General features: G+C 51.2%; 1 protein-coding gene across 1 annotated transcript in view; it reads right to left on the bottom strand.

The window, feature by feature from the left end:
* Positions 1-722: 722 nt before the first annotated feature.
* The window catches only part of AUTS2 (AUTS2, activator of transcription and developmental regulator), a 1,215,803-nt gene continuing 1,199,504 nt past the window's right edge, over positions 723-17,021 (bottom strand). The window contains exons 15-19 of the mRNA XM_027527575.1: positions 14,682-14,823; positions 9,267-9,344; positions 8,141-8,224; positions 6,481-6,703; positions 723-3,939 (exon numbers count right to left, since the gene is read on the bottom strand). Coding sequence (XP_027383376.1) covers positions 2,676-3,939; positions 6,481-6,703; positions 8,141-8,224; positions 9,267-9,344; positions 14,682-14,823 — 1,791 coding nt within the window. The 3' untranslated portion in view covers positions 723-2,675. The remainder of the gene's footprint in view (positions 3,940-6,480; positions 6,704-8,140; positions 8,225-9,266; positions 9,345-14,681; positions 14,824-17,021) is intronic.

The raw sequence follows: 17,021 nt of genomic DNA, 5'->3' as shown, positions 1-17,021 counted from the left end.
CACCACCTCCCTCTGCCTGTGAAGCTGCAGGTGTCCTCAGCATAGACCGCCAGCCCCCCGTTTCTGTTCGTTTCCATTTCTAGTTCTCCAACAGCAGCCACCCACATCCTGCTAAAGCCGGACTGCCTTTGTTTCCTCCAGTTAAGACACACACACTCATCATCCATCATGTGGACACCAGGAAGTGTAACGGGTTTTACATCTTGAAAAGACAAAACAGGTTTTAGAGGATGGAGAGATCTGCAAGCTGGTGAGGGTTACGCCAGGTAATTCAACAAGACACAGGAAAAGACAGGGACATACCTGGAAGGTCTGAAGTCACACACGGCAGACTGAGCCCTCAGATGCGATGCGAAGAACAGGCTCAAGCCGGCCCTCGGTCAGGTGTCATCAACGCAGCCACAGCACACGCGGGGTTTTGAAGGAGGTGCAAGACACAAAGGGCTCTGGCTAACTCAGCCTGCATATTCACCCCCTACGCAATCCAAAATCACCTCCCCAGGACTCAGAACATGCAATCAAGCCAAATACTCCTGGTCGTACGGAGGGCAGACGTCTACAGAAACTAACCGGTAGAGGCTACGTGTGTCAGAGAGGGCGGCCAGCCTTCCGTCCGCACTCAAGGCTTCAAGGCTCTTCTCTTCCAGGGCCTGGCCTGTCTCACAGGCGCGGCTTCGTCCCTGTGGTAAGGTGGCCACCCCACACAAACAGGCAGCTGGAAGCTTGGTTCACATTTTTTAATAACATGGCACAGTTTACATAACACAAGAAGGCTCCGCCGATGAGAACATGCTGAAGACGCAAGTCGCTTCACGTTTCTTTTCACATAGGATCTAGAAAGGACTTTATTACATACAGGAGGAACAGCAAAAAGGTCTGTATAGAACAATCTCTTTACAATACTGAAAGCTACCACTACGGTTCCAGTGTACATATTCCTTGGATTTTTTTTTTTTCCTTTTTAGTTGTTGTCTTAAAAAAAAAAAAAAACACTGCACAACATTTGGAATTCACAAAATCTGAAACTCACAACTAAACCTTCAGTTGACTACTAAAATAGATCTCTCTGCTTATTAGAAACAATGGTCTGTAGTTAACTTTTTTTTTTTTTTTTGCAAAAACAGGATAACAACGTCAGATAGCACTTTAATATACTAGAAGACCAAATGGAACTAATTTTATTTCATACACATATTTTACAGTCCAGTAGACAAGATATATTGTATCTCTGCTAGTAAAGTCATATTCTCTCCAAATTAGGTAGACAAGAGGCTGACTGTATGATAAAAGTATCATGAAGAGACAGTAAGATTGATGCAAAACTCAAAAACACGCACACACAAGACCGTCTCTCTGCCTGCCGCCTTTCGCCCTCTGCAACGCTCCCCGGCCCCACAAAGCTGACCTGCTCTGGCTCCTCCTGGACTGGGTTACCGACAGGAACGTGGTGAGTCATGCTAGGGAACGTGCTCCTGAACTTCATCAGTTATTGAATACAGTGAAAACATATCCATCATCTGAGAAAACGCGAAGCTTTCTTTCAGGATCTGTTTGGGTACAACTGAATCTCATTACAGAATGAGAAGGGGTGTACAGATAGGAAACTGAAAAACGCATGGTTCCCACATGAGGGGTGTGTGAAATCACGTGACAGATGGTGACGAGGTGCTGGCGGCCTGTTTGTGTCCCCTGATTTTGGCATCTGACCACTCCCATCCTCCCTGGCTCTGGTTGGTTGGTTCCCGGCCTTGGTTTACCTCTCCAGGGCTGCACTCTGCCCACCCCGCCCCTACACGCACCCAAAGGCCCACAAGCAGCAACTTCAGATGCAAAGTTTCAGCCTGGGGGTCCAATTTGCAAAATCAGGTATTATTCTCTGTTTGAAAAAACAAGCAAGGAAAACAGTCATATCACGTTAAGTGCTTGTTCAGGGAAAATATGACCTTAAGTATGTTGTAAATGGACTTGAAAAGGCTCCTTTGAGTTAGGCGGGCTTTTGTGAAAAGCCCTAACATTCATTGCATAGTTGAAGGGTTTAGCTGTCTAGAACAATACATGGGGAACACAGCCGAAGCCGGCTGTGCTTGCTGATATTAAGTCTGCAAATAGCACATTTTAAGAAGTATTAATGTATTATGTTACTTAATCTTTATCTATTTACATCTGTACAAAGTAAAGCTTTCATCTTACCCTTTTGCATATATGAACCATTAGCTCATGAAGCAACAAGCCCCCCCCCACCCTTTTTTTCTTTACATAACTATGTACATGGCCTTCCCTTCTCACCCCAAAGAGCTCTCTGCACGGTGGATGGTGTGGACTCTTGTCGGCTTCCCCACCCCCCAGTTATCACCGCGTGGGTGTTGTGTTGTCATCTTCACTGTTTTGGTTCAAATCAAAAAAAGTTTTATATGACAAACCAAGAGTGGGGAGACATGAGAACGTATGAATCGGCTAAAAGATCTGAAAAATTTCAACAGAGAATATACAAAAAACATTTCAAAATCTGCACCGAGTCTATACATAAATTTTTTTTTATACACAGGGAAGCGCTGGGGGCTCCCCAACCGCACTGGAGACGCGGGCCTGGCCAGCGCGCGCGGAGGGCAGGCCCGCAAGTCCGGCGCCGCGCGGCCCGCGGGCCTGTGTGTCCCGCCGGGCGTCCTGTCCGCTCCTTACCGGGCTTCGATGTCCTTCAGCGTGTGGGAGGGAGGCCGCTCCCTGATCTCGGCGGACAGGGGCGTAGTCCTGCGGGGGGACACGGGGCGGCCCCCCAGCGTGGAGATGAGCGGGGGAGGCGCACTCAGCGCCGCCGTCGGGGGCGTCTTGTTGAGCAGTCCGTTCTGGTGGCCCGCTGTGGGGCTGATGCGCGGGTAGTGCATGCTCGGCAGCCCTGGCGTGAGCAGCCCGGGGTGCGGCAGGTGGCCGTCCAGGGAGGCCGGGTGCACGGGGTGCAGCCGCGGGTGCTCGTAGTCCTCGCGGAGCACGTGCAGGCGCTCGCGCTCGTCCAGGTGCGCCCCGCGCTCGTGCTCCCGCCGCGGGTCCACCGCCAGCGGGTGGTGGTGATGGTGGTGGTGGTGGTGGTTGTAGTCGTGCGGCTCCCGGTCCCGGAAGGAGCGGTCGGCTTCGTACAGCCGGGGCGTCGAGAGCCGGTGCAGGGGGTCGTTCCTCAGCAGAAAGTCCCTGCCCAGCGGGTCTCTGCGGTGAATGTCCAGTTCCCGGTAGGGGTCCCTCAGGGGGTCCCGGATGGGGTCCCAGTGGAAGGAGGGGTACGGGAAGCGCTCCCCGCCCGGGATGGGACTGAGGCCCATGAAGGGCGTCATCATGCGAGTCCTGTCCAGGCCGCTGATGCTGTTCATGGGGTGGATCCCGGGCATCCCCACGGCCACGGGCATGGAGGCCAGGGGCCCCGGGTGCACGCCGGCCGAGGAGCTGGGCGGCGGCGGCGGGGGTGGCGGCTCCGAGGACCGGTGGGTCGGCGGGGCCTCGGGGGGCAGGTCGTGGTCCTCCTTGCGCTCCTCTTTGACCTTGACCTCGGCGCTCTTCTTGGGGTTCTCGTAGGCCGGCTCGCCCTTGCGCGGCTCGGCGTCCCGGCTGGCGGCGCTGCCCGGCCGGGCGCTGTCGGCGGCGGGCGCCCGCGCGTAGGGCGACGGCACCCGGGCCAGCTGCTTGGCCTCCTCACCCGCGGTGCGGCCCTCGTGGCCATGGCCGTCCTTCTCGGCCAGGGGGCCCTCCTTCGCCTTGTGCTCATCCGTGCCCAGATCCTTGCGCGATTCCGAGTGCTCCCGCTCCCTGTCCTTGCACTTGTCTTTCTCGCGAGCCTCGGTGCTCAAATGCCCCCTGATCTGCTCGCTGGAGCTGCGGCCGTGTCCCAGGGTGCTCACCGGGAGGACGGGGGCTGGAGAGGGGTGGCTGGAGTGTCTCTTCTCGACGCTTTCCCTGCGGAGGAGATGGGACACCGGGAGGCAGGTGAGCTGGGCTGCCAGCCGGCTGCCTGAGGTGAGGCCCAGCCGGCCACCCTGACCTGACTGGCCTAGACTCCAGAGGAGGCTTGAGCGGGTGAAGCCCGAGGGATGAGGGGTGGGAGAGTGTGAGGGGCCGTAACTGTGTATGTAAGAGGCACCGACCTGAATCAAGACCAGGAGGAAGAACGTTCAGAAACCTGAACCGACCAATGAGGTCAGTGATGGGGCCGGGCGGCTGCCTGTCTAGATTCTCAGGATGAAGAATCAAGTTCCAACACGGCAATTCTGAGCCCGCAGGGGAGCACAACCCGAGGATCACGGGAAAATCTCTCTCCTGACAGCAAGAAGAAGGGCTGGTTTCAGAGTAAAGGCTGCAGGTATGGGGCAACCAAGATGCAGCCCTCGAGGGGCTCAAAAGGAAACCAGTTTCAGGACACTGAGGTCGCACAAAGCACCTCTGTCTTAGGAAGGAGAAGCCAGGATCTGATGCCAGAAGACGCAGCAGGTCCAGAGACACGAAAGCTAAGGGGCCGGAGAGAACCAGTTCCGTCTGTGAACTGGGGTGGGGGTTTAAGAATACAGGGCACACAATGCGAAGTGACAGAGGAGAGGGAGAACACGGAGAGCCGAGACCAGGGTGTTCGAGGGACAGCCCGAGACAGAAAGTGGTGGGGGGGGAGCAGGAGGCCTGGGGGGCCCAGAGGGTGAGGGGTGCCCCGCAGAGAGAATTAAGGCTGCCCCTACAAGGTTCTGTTTCTAGACAATGTGCAGAGGCTAAGAAGAAGAGCATCTTTAAGAGGTAAGATAAAGAAAAGTGTATTTGAATTTCCTTTCATCCAAAAGGCCACTGTGAGTCCATCTAGAGAAACAGAGAAAGGTGAGCTGCCAAGTCCTGCTCTTCCTTCACTGACAGGCCGTCTAGAGAAGGGGTTCCCTCTCCCCCAGCCTGGAGCTGGCACCCCTCTGCTGTGGCCTGTCAGGAACGGGGCGGCAGAGCCGGAGGTGAGTAGCAGACAAAACTGAGACCCTCTCTGCCTGCTTGCCACCGGGTCCACAGAGAAACGGTCTTCCACAAAATCGGTCCCTCATGCCAAAATGGTTGGGGACTGCTCATCTAGAGAGCTCCTGGTCTAGGGGTGGCCCCTCCAGGGGCACCTGCTCTGGCAGCTCAGAGCTGTATGTCATGATGTCCTAAATGGCCCTCCCATTGGCTGAGAGATTTTTACCATGCTCTCCCAAGGAAAAAACTTGTCTTTTTATAAGAAAGAAATCACTTAGCATGATGGCCTATGATGCAACAGCTACTTAAGCTGCTGCATTTAGAGCCTCTAAAGTTAAATTCTTTTAGATCGCTACAAAACACATACACACACATGCACACAACATTCAAGAAAAACAAAAGATTTGGATCATACTGGAAACTTCAGTTCCCAAAGGGAAGTGTTGTTGAGTATCTTGCGACAGGTGTATCTTGTGTGAGTGAAGTCGCTCAGTCGGGTCCGACTCTTTGCAACCCCCATGGACTGTAGCCTAACCAGGTTCCTCCGTCCATGGGATTTTCCAGGTAAGAATACTGGAGTGGGTTGCCATTTCCTTCTCCAGGAGATCTTCCCGACCCAGCGATTGACCCAGGTCTCCCACACTGTAGGCAGACGCTTTACCGTCTGAGCCACCAGGGAAGATCCTGTAGTCCAATGTATCTCATGTAGTCCTTGCTAATTCACTCAAATTGAAAATACCCTCAAGAAAGGGAGGCAAGCAGGAGGAAGGCCTTGTCAAGAATGCTTATGACATTCTTCAGAAAAAAAACTCAGATGTTTTTCCTCTTTAAGGCTACTTCTTTTTAAGGCATGGACTACCACGTAAGGAGGTAAAAACGGTTAGTAAAATAAATTACCCACTGGTGACACGAAACCCAAATTGCTTGGTGAGGTTTCTTTGAATATGGGTTAGCAAAATCTTAGCGGTCATCTGTGAGCCCAGGATTTGAGTTTGAACAGAATTTGAGAAAAATATGATGAGACGATGCAAAACATGGCTTTCTAACAGAAAACAAAAAGAAAAGGGGGAGAGAGAGCGAAAAACCTATGGATGAGTCAATGGACTGCACGAACTCGAAAGCAAATATGGTCTGATTCATGCCGTGTGTGTCTGGTCCAGGCTCCAGCTCACTACCTTTTGGAGAGCGGTTTCTGTTTGGAGACACTAGGGCTCGCGGGGGGGCTGGGTGTGGACACTGCTGCTGAGCCGGGACTCGCTCGCTTTGTACTGGACCTAGAATTGCGATACTGGCCTGTGGTCACGAGGCCCTGTGGGGCCGGAGGGACAAGGGTCGCTGGGCTCAGGGCGTGGCGGTGGCTGGGGGGAGGAGGGTCGGGGGCGCCGTCCCGGCTGCGTGAGGGGCCGAGGCTACAGCTGAAGCTCGAGGCTGGGCCGGGGGGTCGGGGGTGGGGGGCCGGTACTTGGCACAGAGGGGGCTCCCCCATCGGGACTCGAGAGCGGGTTCTTTGCGTACCTTTCTTTGTCATCTTTACTAACGGAGGAGTCTCGTTTATCTACATCTCTATCTCTGTCATGAGCTGCAGCGGACGCGCTACGCTCCAGCTCCCCTGGCTTCAGCCAGGGCGGAGGGGTCGGGAACGACGGAGGCGTTCGGTGCAGCCGGTTCCAGGGCTCGTGAGGGTTGCTAAAGCTCTGCACACTGGGGCCATCCTTGTGGCCGAACACTGAGTTGGGTGCTGAAATGGTGAAGTGGAGAACAAAAAAGGTTTCAGAGAAATTATATATCCGCCGTAATGAAGGTACTTACCAAAAAACTTTTAACAGCATTCAGAGTTAAAATGAATACATATTATTGGGAGCTGGAAAAGGAAAGGAGATTAACAGATTCATTAGAGGAACGTGTCCTACACTGGAGAGGTTAAGTAAGCTCACAGCTTTTCCTGTTTTTTTTCTAACCAAAGGCAAAGGAGCAGACGGGGGTGGAGAGGGGAGATTAGAAAGGAAAGGGTCTCAGCCTGACAGGTGCACGCAGAGGACCCCAGCATGCAGGAGGGTGGACATGGATGGTGTGACTTGGGTTAACAGCTCCGTTCAGAGTAGAATCTGCGGTTCTTTTCTGCCCACCACAGCCCTGTTAATGTAACACGACTGCTACCCTGTCCACAGCCTCAGTGACCGAAACCAGCGTTAGCAGAGGCCAGACAGGGTCAGACACGGAGGGTCTCCAGGCTCCGAGGACCTGGGACGGAGCTGCATCTCAAGTCTCCTGCAGTGGCGGGCAGGACGTGTGGACAGGACAAGCTGATACTGAGTGGCTAAAGGGTGTTTAGAACCGGAAGAGCTGCAACTCCCTCCCTACTTTAGACAGACTCCTTTTTTCTGGAAAGTCTTTACTGAATTTGTTACAATACTGTTTCCTCTGTTTTGATGTTTGCCCCCCAGGTATTGACTCCACAGCCCCGCTCTGCGTTGGAAGGTGAAGTCCTAGCTGCTGGATTACCTGGAAAGCCCCTTGACTTCTCAGTGGTGGAAAATTAGTCTTCCTGGATGTTGCCCTCTCTGGGCTGTCCTGAGCCTGGCATGGTTTCCTGTTCTTCAGCGTGTTTTCTCACTTCCACTGAAGCAAGATGCAATGTACAGGCTGTCTTCACGTCTAACGGGTGGTGGTGGTATAGTCGCTATGTTGTGTCTGACTCTCTGCCACCCTGTGGACTATATCCCACCAGGTTCCTCTGTCCGTGGGTTTCTCCAGGCAAGAATACTGGAGTGGATTGCTATTCCCTTCTCCAGGGGATCTTTCCCACCCAGGGATCAAACTTGGGTCTCCTGCACTGCAGGCAGATTCTTTACCACGGGGCCACCAGGGAAGCCCACATCTAATGAGTGCTGTGGCTAAACGCGGGGTGGCTAGAGATGGCGTAGGATGAAATGAGGAACTTTAGCAAACTCTGTGGTGTTCAACTGACCACCTTTCCTGACCTTCAGGAGCATGTATCAACAGCATGCTAGAGGTTGGTTTAGACCTAACTCCACTGACTGGGCTTGCTTTGGCAATGCTATAACCTACATTTATTTCCCAAGAGCATGGTTCCTTTCATCTAGAAAGGTCTCAAGCCATCGACAGATCAGAGGAGACAGTTTAAGGTGGATTGTAAAAAGCTAGAGGTACTCACTAACTGAAGGATTTCCAAGTCCCCCGAAGGCGTTGCCACCAACGGCTGCCAGGCCCGTGAATGTAGACGGCCGATTAAAAGGCTCTGCAGACGAGATTGGGAAGAAGGGCATGGCTGTAGGACTCCGCTGAGTGAGGCAGCACAGATTCCTGGGAAGGCAGTGGGGGCCCCTTGCCACGTGTATACTCAGACGCGATCTGTCTCACTTCTCCCACCAGATTATCCAAAGGGTTTTTCATCCTTTTGGATCTGGGCATTGGGTTAGCAAAATATCTGTGGGGGCTATTTCCTGGAACTGTGCTGTGCTCTTTTTGGCCACACTGTGCTGCATACATGTGGGATCCTCGTTCCCTGACCAGGAATCAAACCCACACGCCGCTGTAGCAGAAGCTCAGAGTCTTAACCATGGGACCGTCAGGGAAGGCCCCCATCTCTCCTCTGCTGGGTGGGGAACATTACTCAAGCCACAGTGTGCTCACATGCCTCCCTGCCTGTCTCTCCTCCTCTCAGGAAGCGCCCTGTAAGCTCTGACGGAACAGAAGTTAAGATAGCAGCTTAAAATCTCCCAATGGAAGGCTGAGGTCACACGTATCCTACACCCTGTGGTTGGGTGTACCGTTGCCCGCATGTGCTGGTACACATGTGAAAATACCAAATAAATAAAGGCCACGAATAAATCCCCTGTACTAGGAAGAGATATATGAATTGGGCTGTGAAATGATTAAAAAATAAGAGATACTGTCTCTACATTACATCATGGTGTCTTTCTCTCCACCTCCAGGGGTGCCCTTTTATGGGCAAGAGTTCACTGTCTTCTCCCATCAGTGGGGACAGGCTGCTGTACACGTGGATTCCCTGAGGTCCCAGGGCTTCCACCCTCTGCACACTGAGTAACTCCACACAGAACCACAACTGCACACGGATCTCCTATTTGAAGAGCCCGGTGTAAGAGGTGGTGAACTCCTAGAGATGGATGGCCTGGATTCAAACATCTCTGAGGTTACCTCCATCTCCTGATGGTAAGCGACCTATCTAGGACTATGGCCCGCTAGCCAGAAAGTGCAGCAGGAACGCAGGTTTTCTGAGACACACGCGTCAATGCCCGTGAATGAGGGACACAACTCACCAAGGTGGGCAGCGGGGGTAAGGAAGTTGCTGTGATGGGGGGGCGGCCCGAACGGGGTCCCCGTTGGGTGTGCAGCACCTGGAGAGTTGGACACAATGGAGTTAGACTTCAGAGGACGCCCACTTCTCTGGCGCTGGCCAAAAGGTTCATTTGGATTTTTCCGTATACTCTTACGGGAAAAAACCTGAACGAACTTTTTGGTCAACCCAATACAATGCCACTGGCTTCTGGTCCCCTAAGACCTCCGCTGGGAGTACGTACAGTAAGAACACAGCTGAAGTCTACCCGGGCAACACTCGGGGAAAGAGAAACGTGCTTGTCAGGAGGCGGAAAGTAATTCAACCCCTCTTCTCTTTCCTGGCTGGGCTGCCGCTACCGAAGAGAGGTATTCCTTTCACTGATGCCGACGCTCAGCACTGCGAACACGGAAAAACACCGCCGGTGGGGCAGGGCTTCCACGGCCACGTACTTCTGGAGGAAGGCCGGGCGAAAAACGGGAAGCAAGGCTCTTGACTGACGGACTAGGAGCCGTGGCCACGTGCACTCAGTCTCTCTGGGGCAGCATCTGGCCCCGGGTTCCCTTCTTCAGAGACACCTCTGGGGGGTGAGGCTTTCAGTCTGAGAGACAACGTCTAATCCGGGCACAGGAGTGGCCACCACAGAGCTGGACTCTGGGCTGCACGGCTTGGGCTTCTGCACAATCCCTTTTCCTGAGAACGTATTAGCCGTCACAGACATGCAAGGAAGGAGATGCTAAAGCCGGACCCTACGGAACGCACTGAGAGTCGAGTCAGGTTGTGGGAGACGGAGGCCTCCAGGCTCTTGAACTTCGGTGCCGGGAAAAGCTAGTTTCTTCACTTGCTCCAGGACACCGATCACCCTACAGCCTCCTGTTACTCCTTGCCTCGCCTGCTGGGGAACTCGGGTCTACCTTAGTGCTCTCTTTCTTTGGTTTCCCCTTTCCTCTCCTTTATATTTGGCCTTGATCCTCTGTTGCTGCTGTTCACTCGCTAAGTTGTGTCTGACTCTTTGACACCCCATGCACTGTAGCCTTACCAGGTTCCTCTGTCCATGAAATTGTCCAGGCAGGAATAGTGGAGTGGGTTGTCATTTCCTCCTCTAGGGGATCAAACCCACATCTCCTGCACTGGCAGGCAGATTCTTTATCACTGAGCCACATGGGAAGCCTCAAATCCTTCTTTTGACAGTGTGCACATGTGAATTAAGGAAGGATGATATTTCCAAAAGCTGAGGGCATCCACCTGGCGTGTGTGTCGATGTGCAGCTAAGGAGGCAAGTACCCTGGGAGGCAGTCCTGACTCTAGACAAGAGGTAGGCCAAGGTCATCTGAAGAAGCCCCCTTAGTTTATCTCAGGCACTTGTGCCAACAGTAAGATCAAAGTGGCAGAATTTAACAAGTGTGTCTACTTTTATACTTACCAGTTCAAAGTTTCACCCAATACCCATTTTGGGAAAACTTCAATATTGCTTACGCTAGAGAAGATTACCCTCCAGAATGAAGTATAAACAGGGTGGGAATGGATTTACTAGTAACTGTTCCAAGAATCCCTTGCTTTTGCCTAAGTTCCTATCAGATCAGATCAGTTGCTCAGTCGTGTCCGACTCTCTGCGACCCCATGAATCGCAGCATGCCAGGCCTCCCTGTCCAACACCAACTCCCGGAGTTCACCCAGACTCACGTCCAACGAGTCAGTGATGCCATCCAGCCATCTCGTTCTCCGTCGGCCCCTTCTCCTCTTGCCCCCAATCCCTCCCAGCATCAGTCTTTTCCAATGAGTCAACTCTTCACATGAAGTGGCCAAAGTACTAGAGTTTCAGCTTTAGCATCATTCCTTCCAAAGAACACCCAGGACTGATCTCCTTCAGAATGGACTGGTTGGATCTCCTTGCAGTCCAAGGGACTCTCAACAGTCTTCTCTAACACCACAGTTCAAAAGCATCAATTCTTTGGCACTCAGCCTTCTTCATAGTCCAACTCTCACATCCATACATAACCACTGGAAAAACCATAGCCTTGACTAGACGGACCTTTGTTGGCAAAGTAATGTCTCTGCTTTTGAATACGCTATCTAGGTTGGTCATAACTTTCCTTCCAAGGAGTAAGCATCTTTTAATTTCATGGCTGCAGTCACTATCTGCAGTGATTTTGGAGCCCAGAAAAATAAAGTCTGACACTATTTCCCCATCTATCTGCCATGAAGTGATGGGACCGGATGCCATGATCTTTGTTTTCTGAATGTTGAGCTTTAAGCCAACTTTTTCACTCTCTTATTTCACTTTCACCAAGAGGCATTTTAGTTCCTCTTCACTTTCTGCCATAAGGGTGGTGTCATCTGCATATCTGAGGTTATTGATATTTCTCCCGGCAATCTTGATTCCAGCTTGTGCTTTTTCCAGCCCAGCATTTCTCATGATGTATTCTGCATATAAGTTAAACAAGCAGGGTGACATACAGCCTTGACGAACTCCTTTTCCTATTTGGAACCAGTCTGTTGTTCCATGTCCAGTTCTAACTGTTGCTTCCTGACCTGCATACAAATTTCTCAAGAGGCAGATCAGGTGGTCTGGTATTCCCATCTCTTCCAGAATTTTCCACAGTTTATCGTGATCTACACAGTCAAAGGCTTTGGCATAGTCAATAAAGCAGAAATAGAAGTTTTTCTGGAGCTCTCTTGCTTTTTCCATGATCCAGCGGATGTTGGCAATTTGATCTCTGGTTCCTCTGCCTTTTCTAAAACCAGCTTGAACATCAGGAAGTTCACGGTTCACATATTGCTGAAGCCTGGCTTGGAGAATTTTGAGCATTACTTTACTAGCGTGTGAGATGAGTGCAATTGTGCCGTAGTTTGAGCATTCTTTGGCATTGTCGTTCTTTGGGATTGGAATGAAAACTGACCTTTTCCAGTCCTGTGGCCACTGCTGAGTTTTCCAAATTTGCTGGCATATTGAGTGCAGCACTTTCACAGCATCATCTTTCACAGCATCATCTTTCAGGATCTGAAATAGCTCAACTGGAATTCCATCACCTCCACTAGCTTTGTTTGTAGTGATGCTTTCTAAGGCCCGCGTGACTTCACATTCCAGGATGTCTGGCTCTAGGTCAGTGATCATACCATCGTGATTATCTGGGTCGTGAAGATCTTTTTTGTACAGTTCTTCTGTGTATTCTTGCCATCTCTTCTTAATATCTTCTGCTTCTGTTAGGTCCATACCATTTCTGTCCTTTATCAAGCCCATCTTTGCATGAAATCTTCCTTTGGTATCTCTGATTTTCTTGAAGAGATCCCTAGTCTTTCCCATTCTGTTGTTTTCCTCTATTTCTTTGCATTGATCGCTGAAGAAGGCTTTCTTATCTCTTCTTGCTATTCTTTGGAACCCTGCATTCAGATGCTTATATTTTTCCTTTTCTCCTTTGCTTTTCGCTTCTCTTCTTTTCACAGCTATTTGTAAGGCCTCCCCAGACAGCCATTTTGCTTTTTTGCATTTCTTTTCCATGGGGATGGTCTTGATCCCTGTCTCCTGTACAGTGTCACGAACCTCATTCCATAGGTCATCAGGCACTCTATCTATCAGATCTAGGCCCTTAAATCTATTTCTCACTTCCACTGTCTAATCATAAGGGACTTGATTTAGGTCATACCTGAATGGTCTAGTGGTTTTCCCTACTTTCTTCAATTTAAGTCTGAATTTGGCAATAAGGAGTTCATGGTCTGAGCCACAGTCAGCTCCTGGTCTTGTTTACCAAGTATAAATTCCTTCAGGAACATAGACTAAGTGGAGGAGGGTTGATCCTTCAACACCCTATTTATGTTTTGCGTTTTTCTTCCCCAGCCTGGAAGGGTCCTGTGGGCCTGGGGTGTGGAGGTAAGCACGCAGCCGAGAACACAGAGCCGCAGCATCTCGGCGGCAGAAGGTGCCAGAGGAGTCCTCCCTTCAGCCCTCAATGGTGACGTGTTCTCCACTCAGGAAGTGCAAGTATGACGCCCACCTCCACAGAGTGAAGACAGCCCAGCATGTTCATTAGCCCTCGACAGCGCTGCCAGCTAAATAACAATTTGGCTGCACCCTGTCTGTGTAGTACAAGCTAATTAATGCTTCGAAGAAAATCCGAGCTTTGCTCAGCTCAGGGTCCCCAGGGGTGCCCCAGAGTTCTAGAATTATCCAAGCAAAAGAAGCCAGTTCATCTGCTGGGCTCAAATGGAAGCCAGGGAGAAACTTCTCTGTTTCTGTCCAAAAACTCTTCACACAGCCCTGTCTCAGGGCCCAGATGCCATGGTAACCAGCCTTTGAACCTATCCCTCGACAGAAATGACAGAAACCTAAGACCTTAGCAAATTCCATCTGCCCTCAAGGGCGGGGTCCCCTTGCCTTGGGGACAAGGCCCATTAGAATGATGGTCTCTTGCAGTGTGTGGGTATTTCTTTCTTCCTGAACAGAAGAGCCTTGGGTCCACCAAAAATGAGTCTTGGATAAAAAGCCTAGGAAGGCGGCAGGCAGGATGGATGTGAAACTTATTCGCTCAGGACTAGAAACAGGGAGCTGCTTGAATATGCATGTCCAAAGAAAGACATTCAGGAGGGGATGGGGTCAACCATTAGGATGCGCTCTGTACTGGCACTTATGAGCATGACCCAGGGCAGCCCTGGGTCAGGCACCGTGCGCTGAAGGCAGTTTTAGGGAAGACTTTGGTAGCAGTATGGTGGCTCTCATTTACCCATGACTCCTGATGGCTGCTGCCTTCGTCTGCATGTTCCTGGAGCAGGACTGGGCAGGGACCCGATGCAGGGATGATCAGGGACCCACTCTGGCACACCTAAGAGGCACCTGGGAGCGGGTACTCTCAGAGCTTAATAAATGCTGTCCCCTAAATCTCCTGCATCATTACAAACAACCAGGCAAGAATGTTAAGTTCTGTAGCAGAGAAAACCAGCCGCCAAGCAGTTCACCCTCTCTGTCACAGACCACACCAGTGGCACCTACCTTAATTGTATCTGTTTATCCTCAGATCCTCACAGGGCATAACCGAGCATCACGGTGCAAAACCCCTGACTATTCTGTGGGCAGGGACAGCGGCATTGTTTTCTTCCGATTTACCCTTGCAAGCTCTCTTGATCTTTCTCAGTAGCATCTGACACACTTGTGAATTACAGTGGTTTAATGCCGAAGCAACACGAGTCCCTGAAGGGAGAGAGGGTCTTTTCCCTTCTTTCATGGAAGTGGGAGCATCCATGGAGAACAGTCCATCTCTGGAGATGTGCTGTGATGCTGCCTCGCAAACTGGCATCAATTGCTGTTTTGGGGGAGTGACCGAACAGCGGCCCAGAGTTCAGACATCACTCATCTAGCTACCTGAGAGCTACCATTCCCAGCTCACCCCTGCCCCTCTGAACTTACCGGCGGCGGAGAACAAAGTTGAAGGCCGCGCCAGGTCGTGGGGGTGGTGGATGGCTCCAAAGAGGCTGGGGCCCGGAGGACGGCTCAGGAACTCAGGCTTCAGGCCAAAGTCCAGCTTGTGTGGATCCGACTGCATCTGCTTCTACAGCACCAAGGGAGGGCGAAGGGAGGAAAGGAGGCAGCCCCAAGAGAAACAGCAGGGAAGAAAGAGATTAATGAGACGGACGGTCAACTCTGTGAACAGTGCATTCGGCCTGGGGCCCTGGTCAGGTTCAAGTCTACACCTGCTGGGAGAACATAGCAAGCCACCAGCCATGTAACCCTCAAATGCAAGAAAAGCAGGTCTGCCCAGAGGGCCTGAGGCTCGCAGCCAGAAATGCCGAGGGGCAAAAGTCATACTCTGTCTTTGAGGGTACACGGTTTGAGGCTTAGAACCACATCCTAACTCCCTGAACCACCACCATCCCGAAGTGGTTTCTGATTTGCTGCAAAGGTTCATTTTAGCCAGTTTTTAAATGATAGTATTTTAAAGCTCATTTTATTGGCAATTCTGCATGAATAATCTGCTGTGTAAATTAATTGTTTAATGACTCTTAGCTGTGCTCTAACAGATCACACTACATTAGTAGCTGAAAGTTATGAAGAAATATTTGCATGCCTACAAGCTAATTTCAAATGATCGTTGTTACATTATTTTTAAAGAAACAAACAGAAACAAAGTAGGGATATTAATGTGACTAACAGGGGCTTTGGGCTAACCCAATCATCTGAGAAAGAGATCAGGCCCAACCAGTGAACCTTCCAGAACCTCTCTTGCTGTGAAGACCTTGCCGTCAACTGCAGTCACTCCATTTCCTCCTATCAGTATATCCACCCCCAAGGTCACGTTTCTCGGAGTCTGTAGAAACTGGCTCACTGTCTTCCTCCTGCTTCCTTCCCTGGCCTCACTCTGGACGCTGGCAGCCTCTCCTAGAGCATGGGTCCAGGCCGCCCCCACCTTCAGGATTCTCAATAGCCTTCTCTGTGTTGGCCTCACACCTCCCCTGATGAGCGCCGACCCCTGACCTGGGTCTGAGGCTCCCAGTCTCCCCCTGCCTCGCCGCCTCCTCTGAGCTCTCCAGCCTCCCAGGCCTTCCCCACTTTCTGGCCCTCACCCTTCCCATCTCAGACTCATCGGATGCTGTCTTTTGGCCCCGCTCCACCCCAAACTCCATCAGGCTCTGCCACGAGTAAATCCCTGTCCCAGCACATGAAAACATCAACACAGAGACATCTGATCTGGCTTGTGTGAGGATCAGAGATGAGTTTGCCACTCCCTGGTGGCTGAACCTTACTGTCCTGCAATCCCACTCATCCGTCTTACCTACCCAGACCCCTTGAGCCAGCGGCAACACTGCGGGAGGCAGACAGCACAGTCTCCATGTTTCCTGCACACACTACTCAACTCTGAGCAACAAGACTCCAGGACAGAGTCCAGCCCTGAGCCTGCAGCAGCAAGAACCTGCGGGTGCTGGCTTTCCCTAGAAGTAGCTGGTGAGCGGCTAGAAGGACAAGTGAAATGAACGTCACAGAGGAAAGGGGACCAGGCCATATCTGCTCACATCTGCAAGGAATTCTCTCATGAAAGAAAGTCCCACTATCAAGCAATAGCCATTCTCCCCTCCCCAAAGCTGCTAATCCACTATGAATCTATAAAAATCTTCTGGCTGCCTCCTTTAATTTGGTTGCCAAATTATTCAGTGCTAATACTGCATGGTACACAGCACAGTTCCATTAACCACAACTTAGGTCCATGAAGCAAAATGGAGCTTGGGGATTACAGAGAATGTGCTGGAAAGGGAAGATGAACAGTTATCTCCTGTGCAAGAGGTCTTCTTAATTGAATTGGGATAATGAATGTTGGAGTCACTGGGGACGTTCTTGGGGAAAGGAAGATGTTGAAGTGGCGCCTATAACATTCTTCATCGCTTTTAGCCAAAGGAGTTACAAGGAGGGTGTGTTTTACCCACTGTTCTGCTAACCATGTCATCTAGAACAGAAGTGAATTGAACTAAGCATCAAAATCTAGTTAGTGCTTCCAAATACACGTTTTTTTTTTTTTTTTTAAATGAAGCTAAACCACAAGGTTTCTAATTAAACTCGCCTAACACTAACGTTAAGAACAAAACTCACCAATGGGATATTCTGAGAAAGAGCAGGTATTTGACACCAAAGCAAGATATCTTTCGGACAGGGTGATGGCACCCCACTCCAGTACCCTTGCCTGGAAAATCCATGGACGAAGGAGCCTGGTGGGCTGCAGTCCATGGGGTTGCTAAGAGTCAGACACGACTGAGTGAC

Source organism: Bos indicus x Bos taurus, chromosome 25, assembly GCF_003369695.1.
Source record: "Bos indicus x Bos taurus breed Angus x Brahman F1 hybrid chromosome 25, Bos_hybrid_MaternalHap_v2.0, whole genome shotgun sequence".
Classification (NCBI taxonomy): domain Eukaryota; kingdom Metazoa; phylum Chordata; class Mammalia; order Artiodactyla; family Bovidae; genus Bos; species Bos indicus x Bos taurus.
The sequence above is the reverse complement of the archived record's forward strand: the minus strand, read 5'-3'. Positions and strand labels throughout refer to the sequence as shown.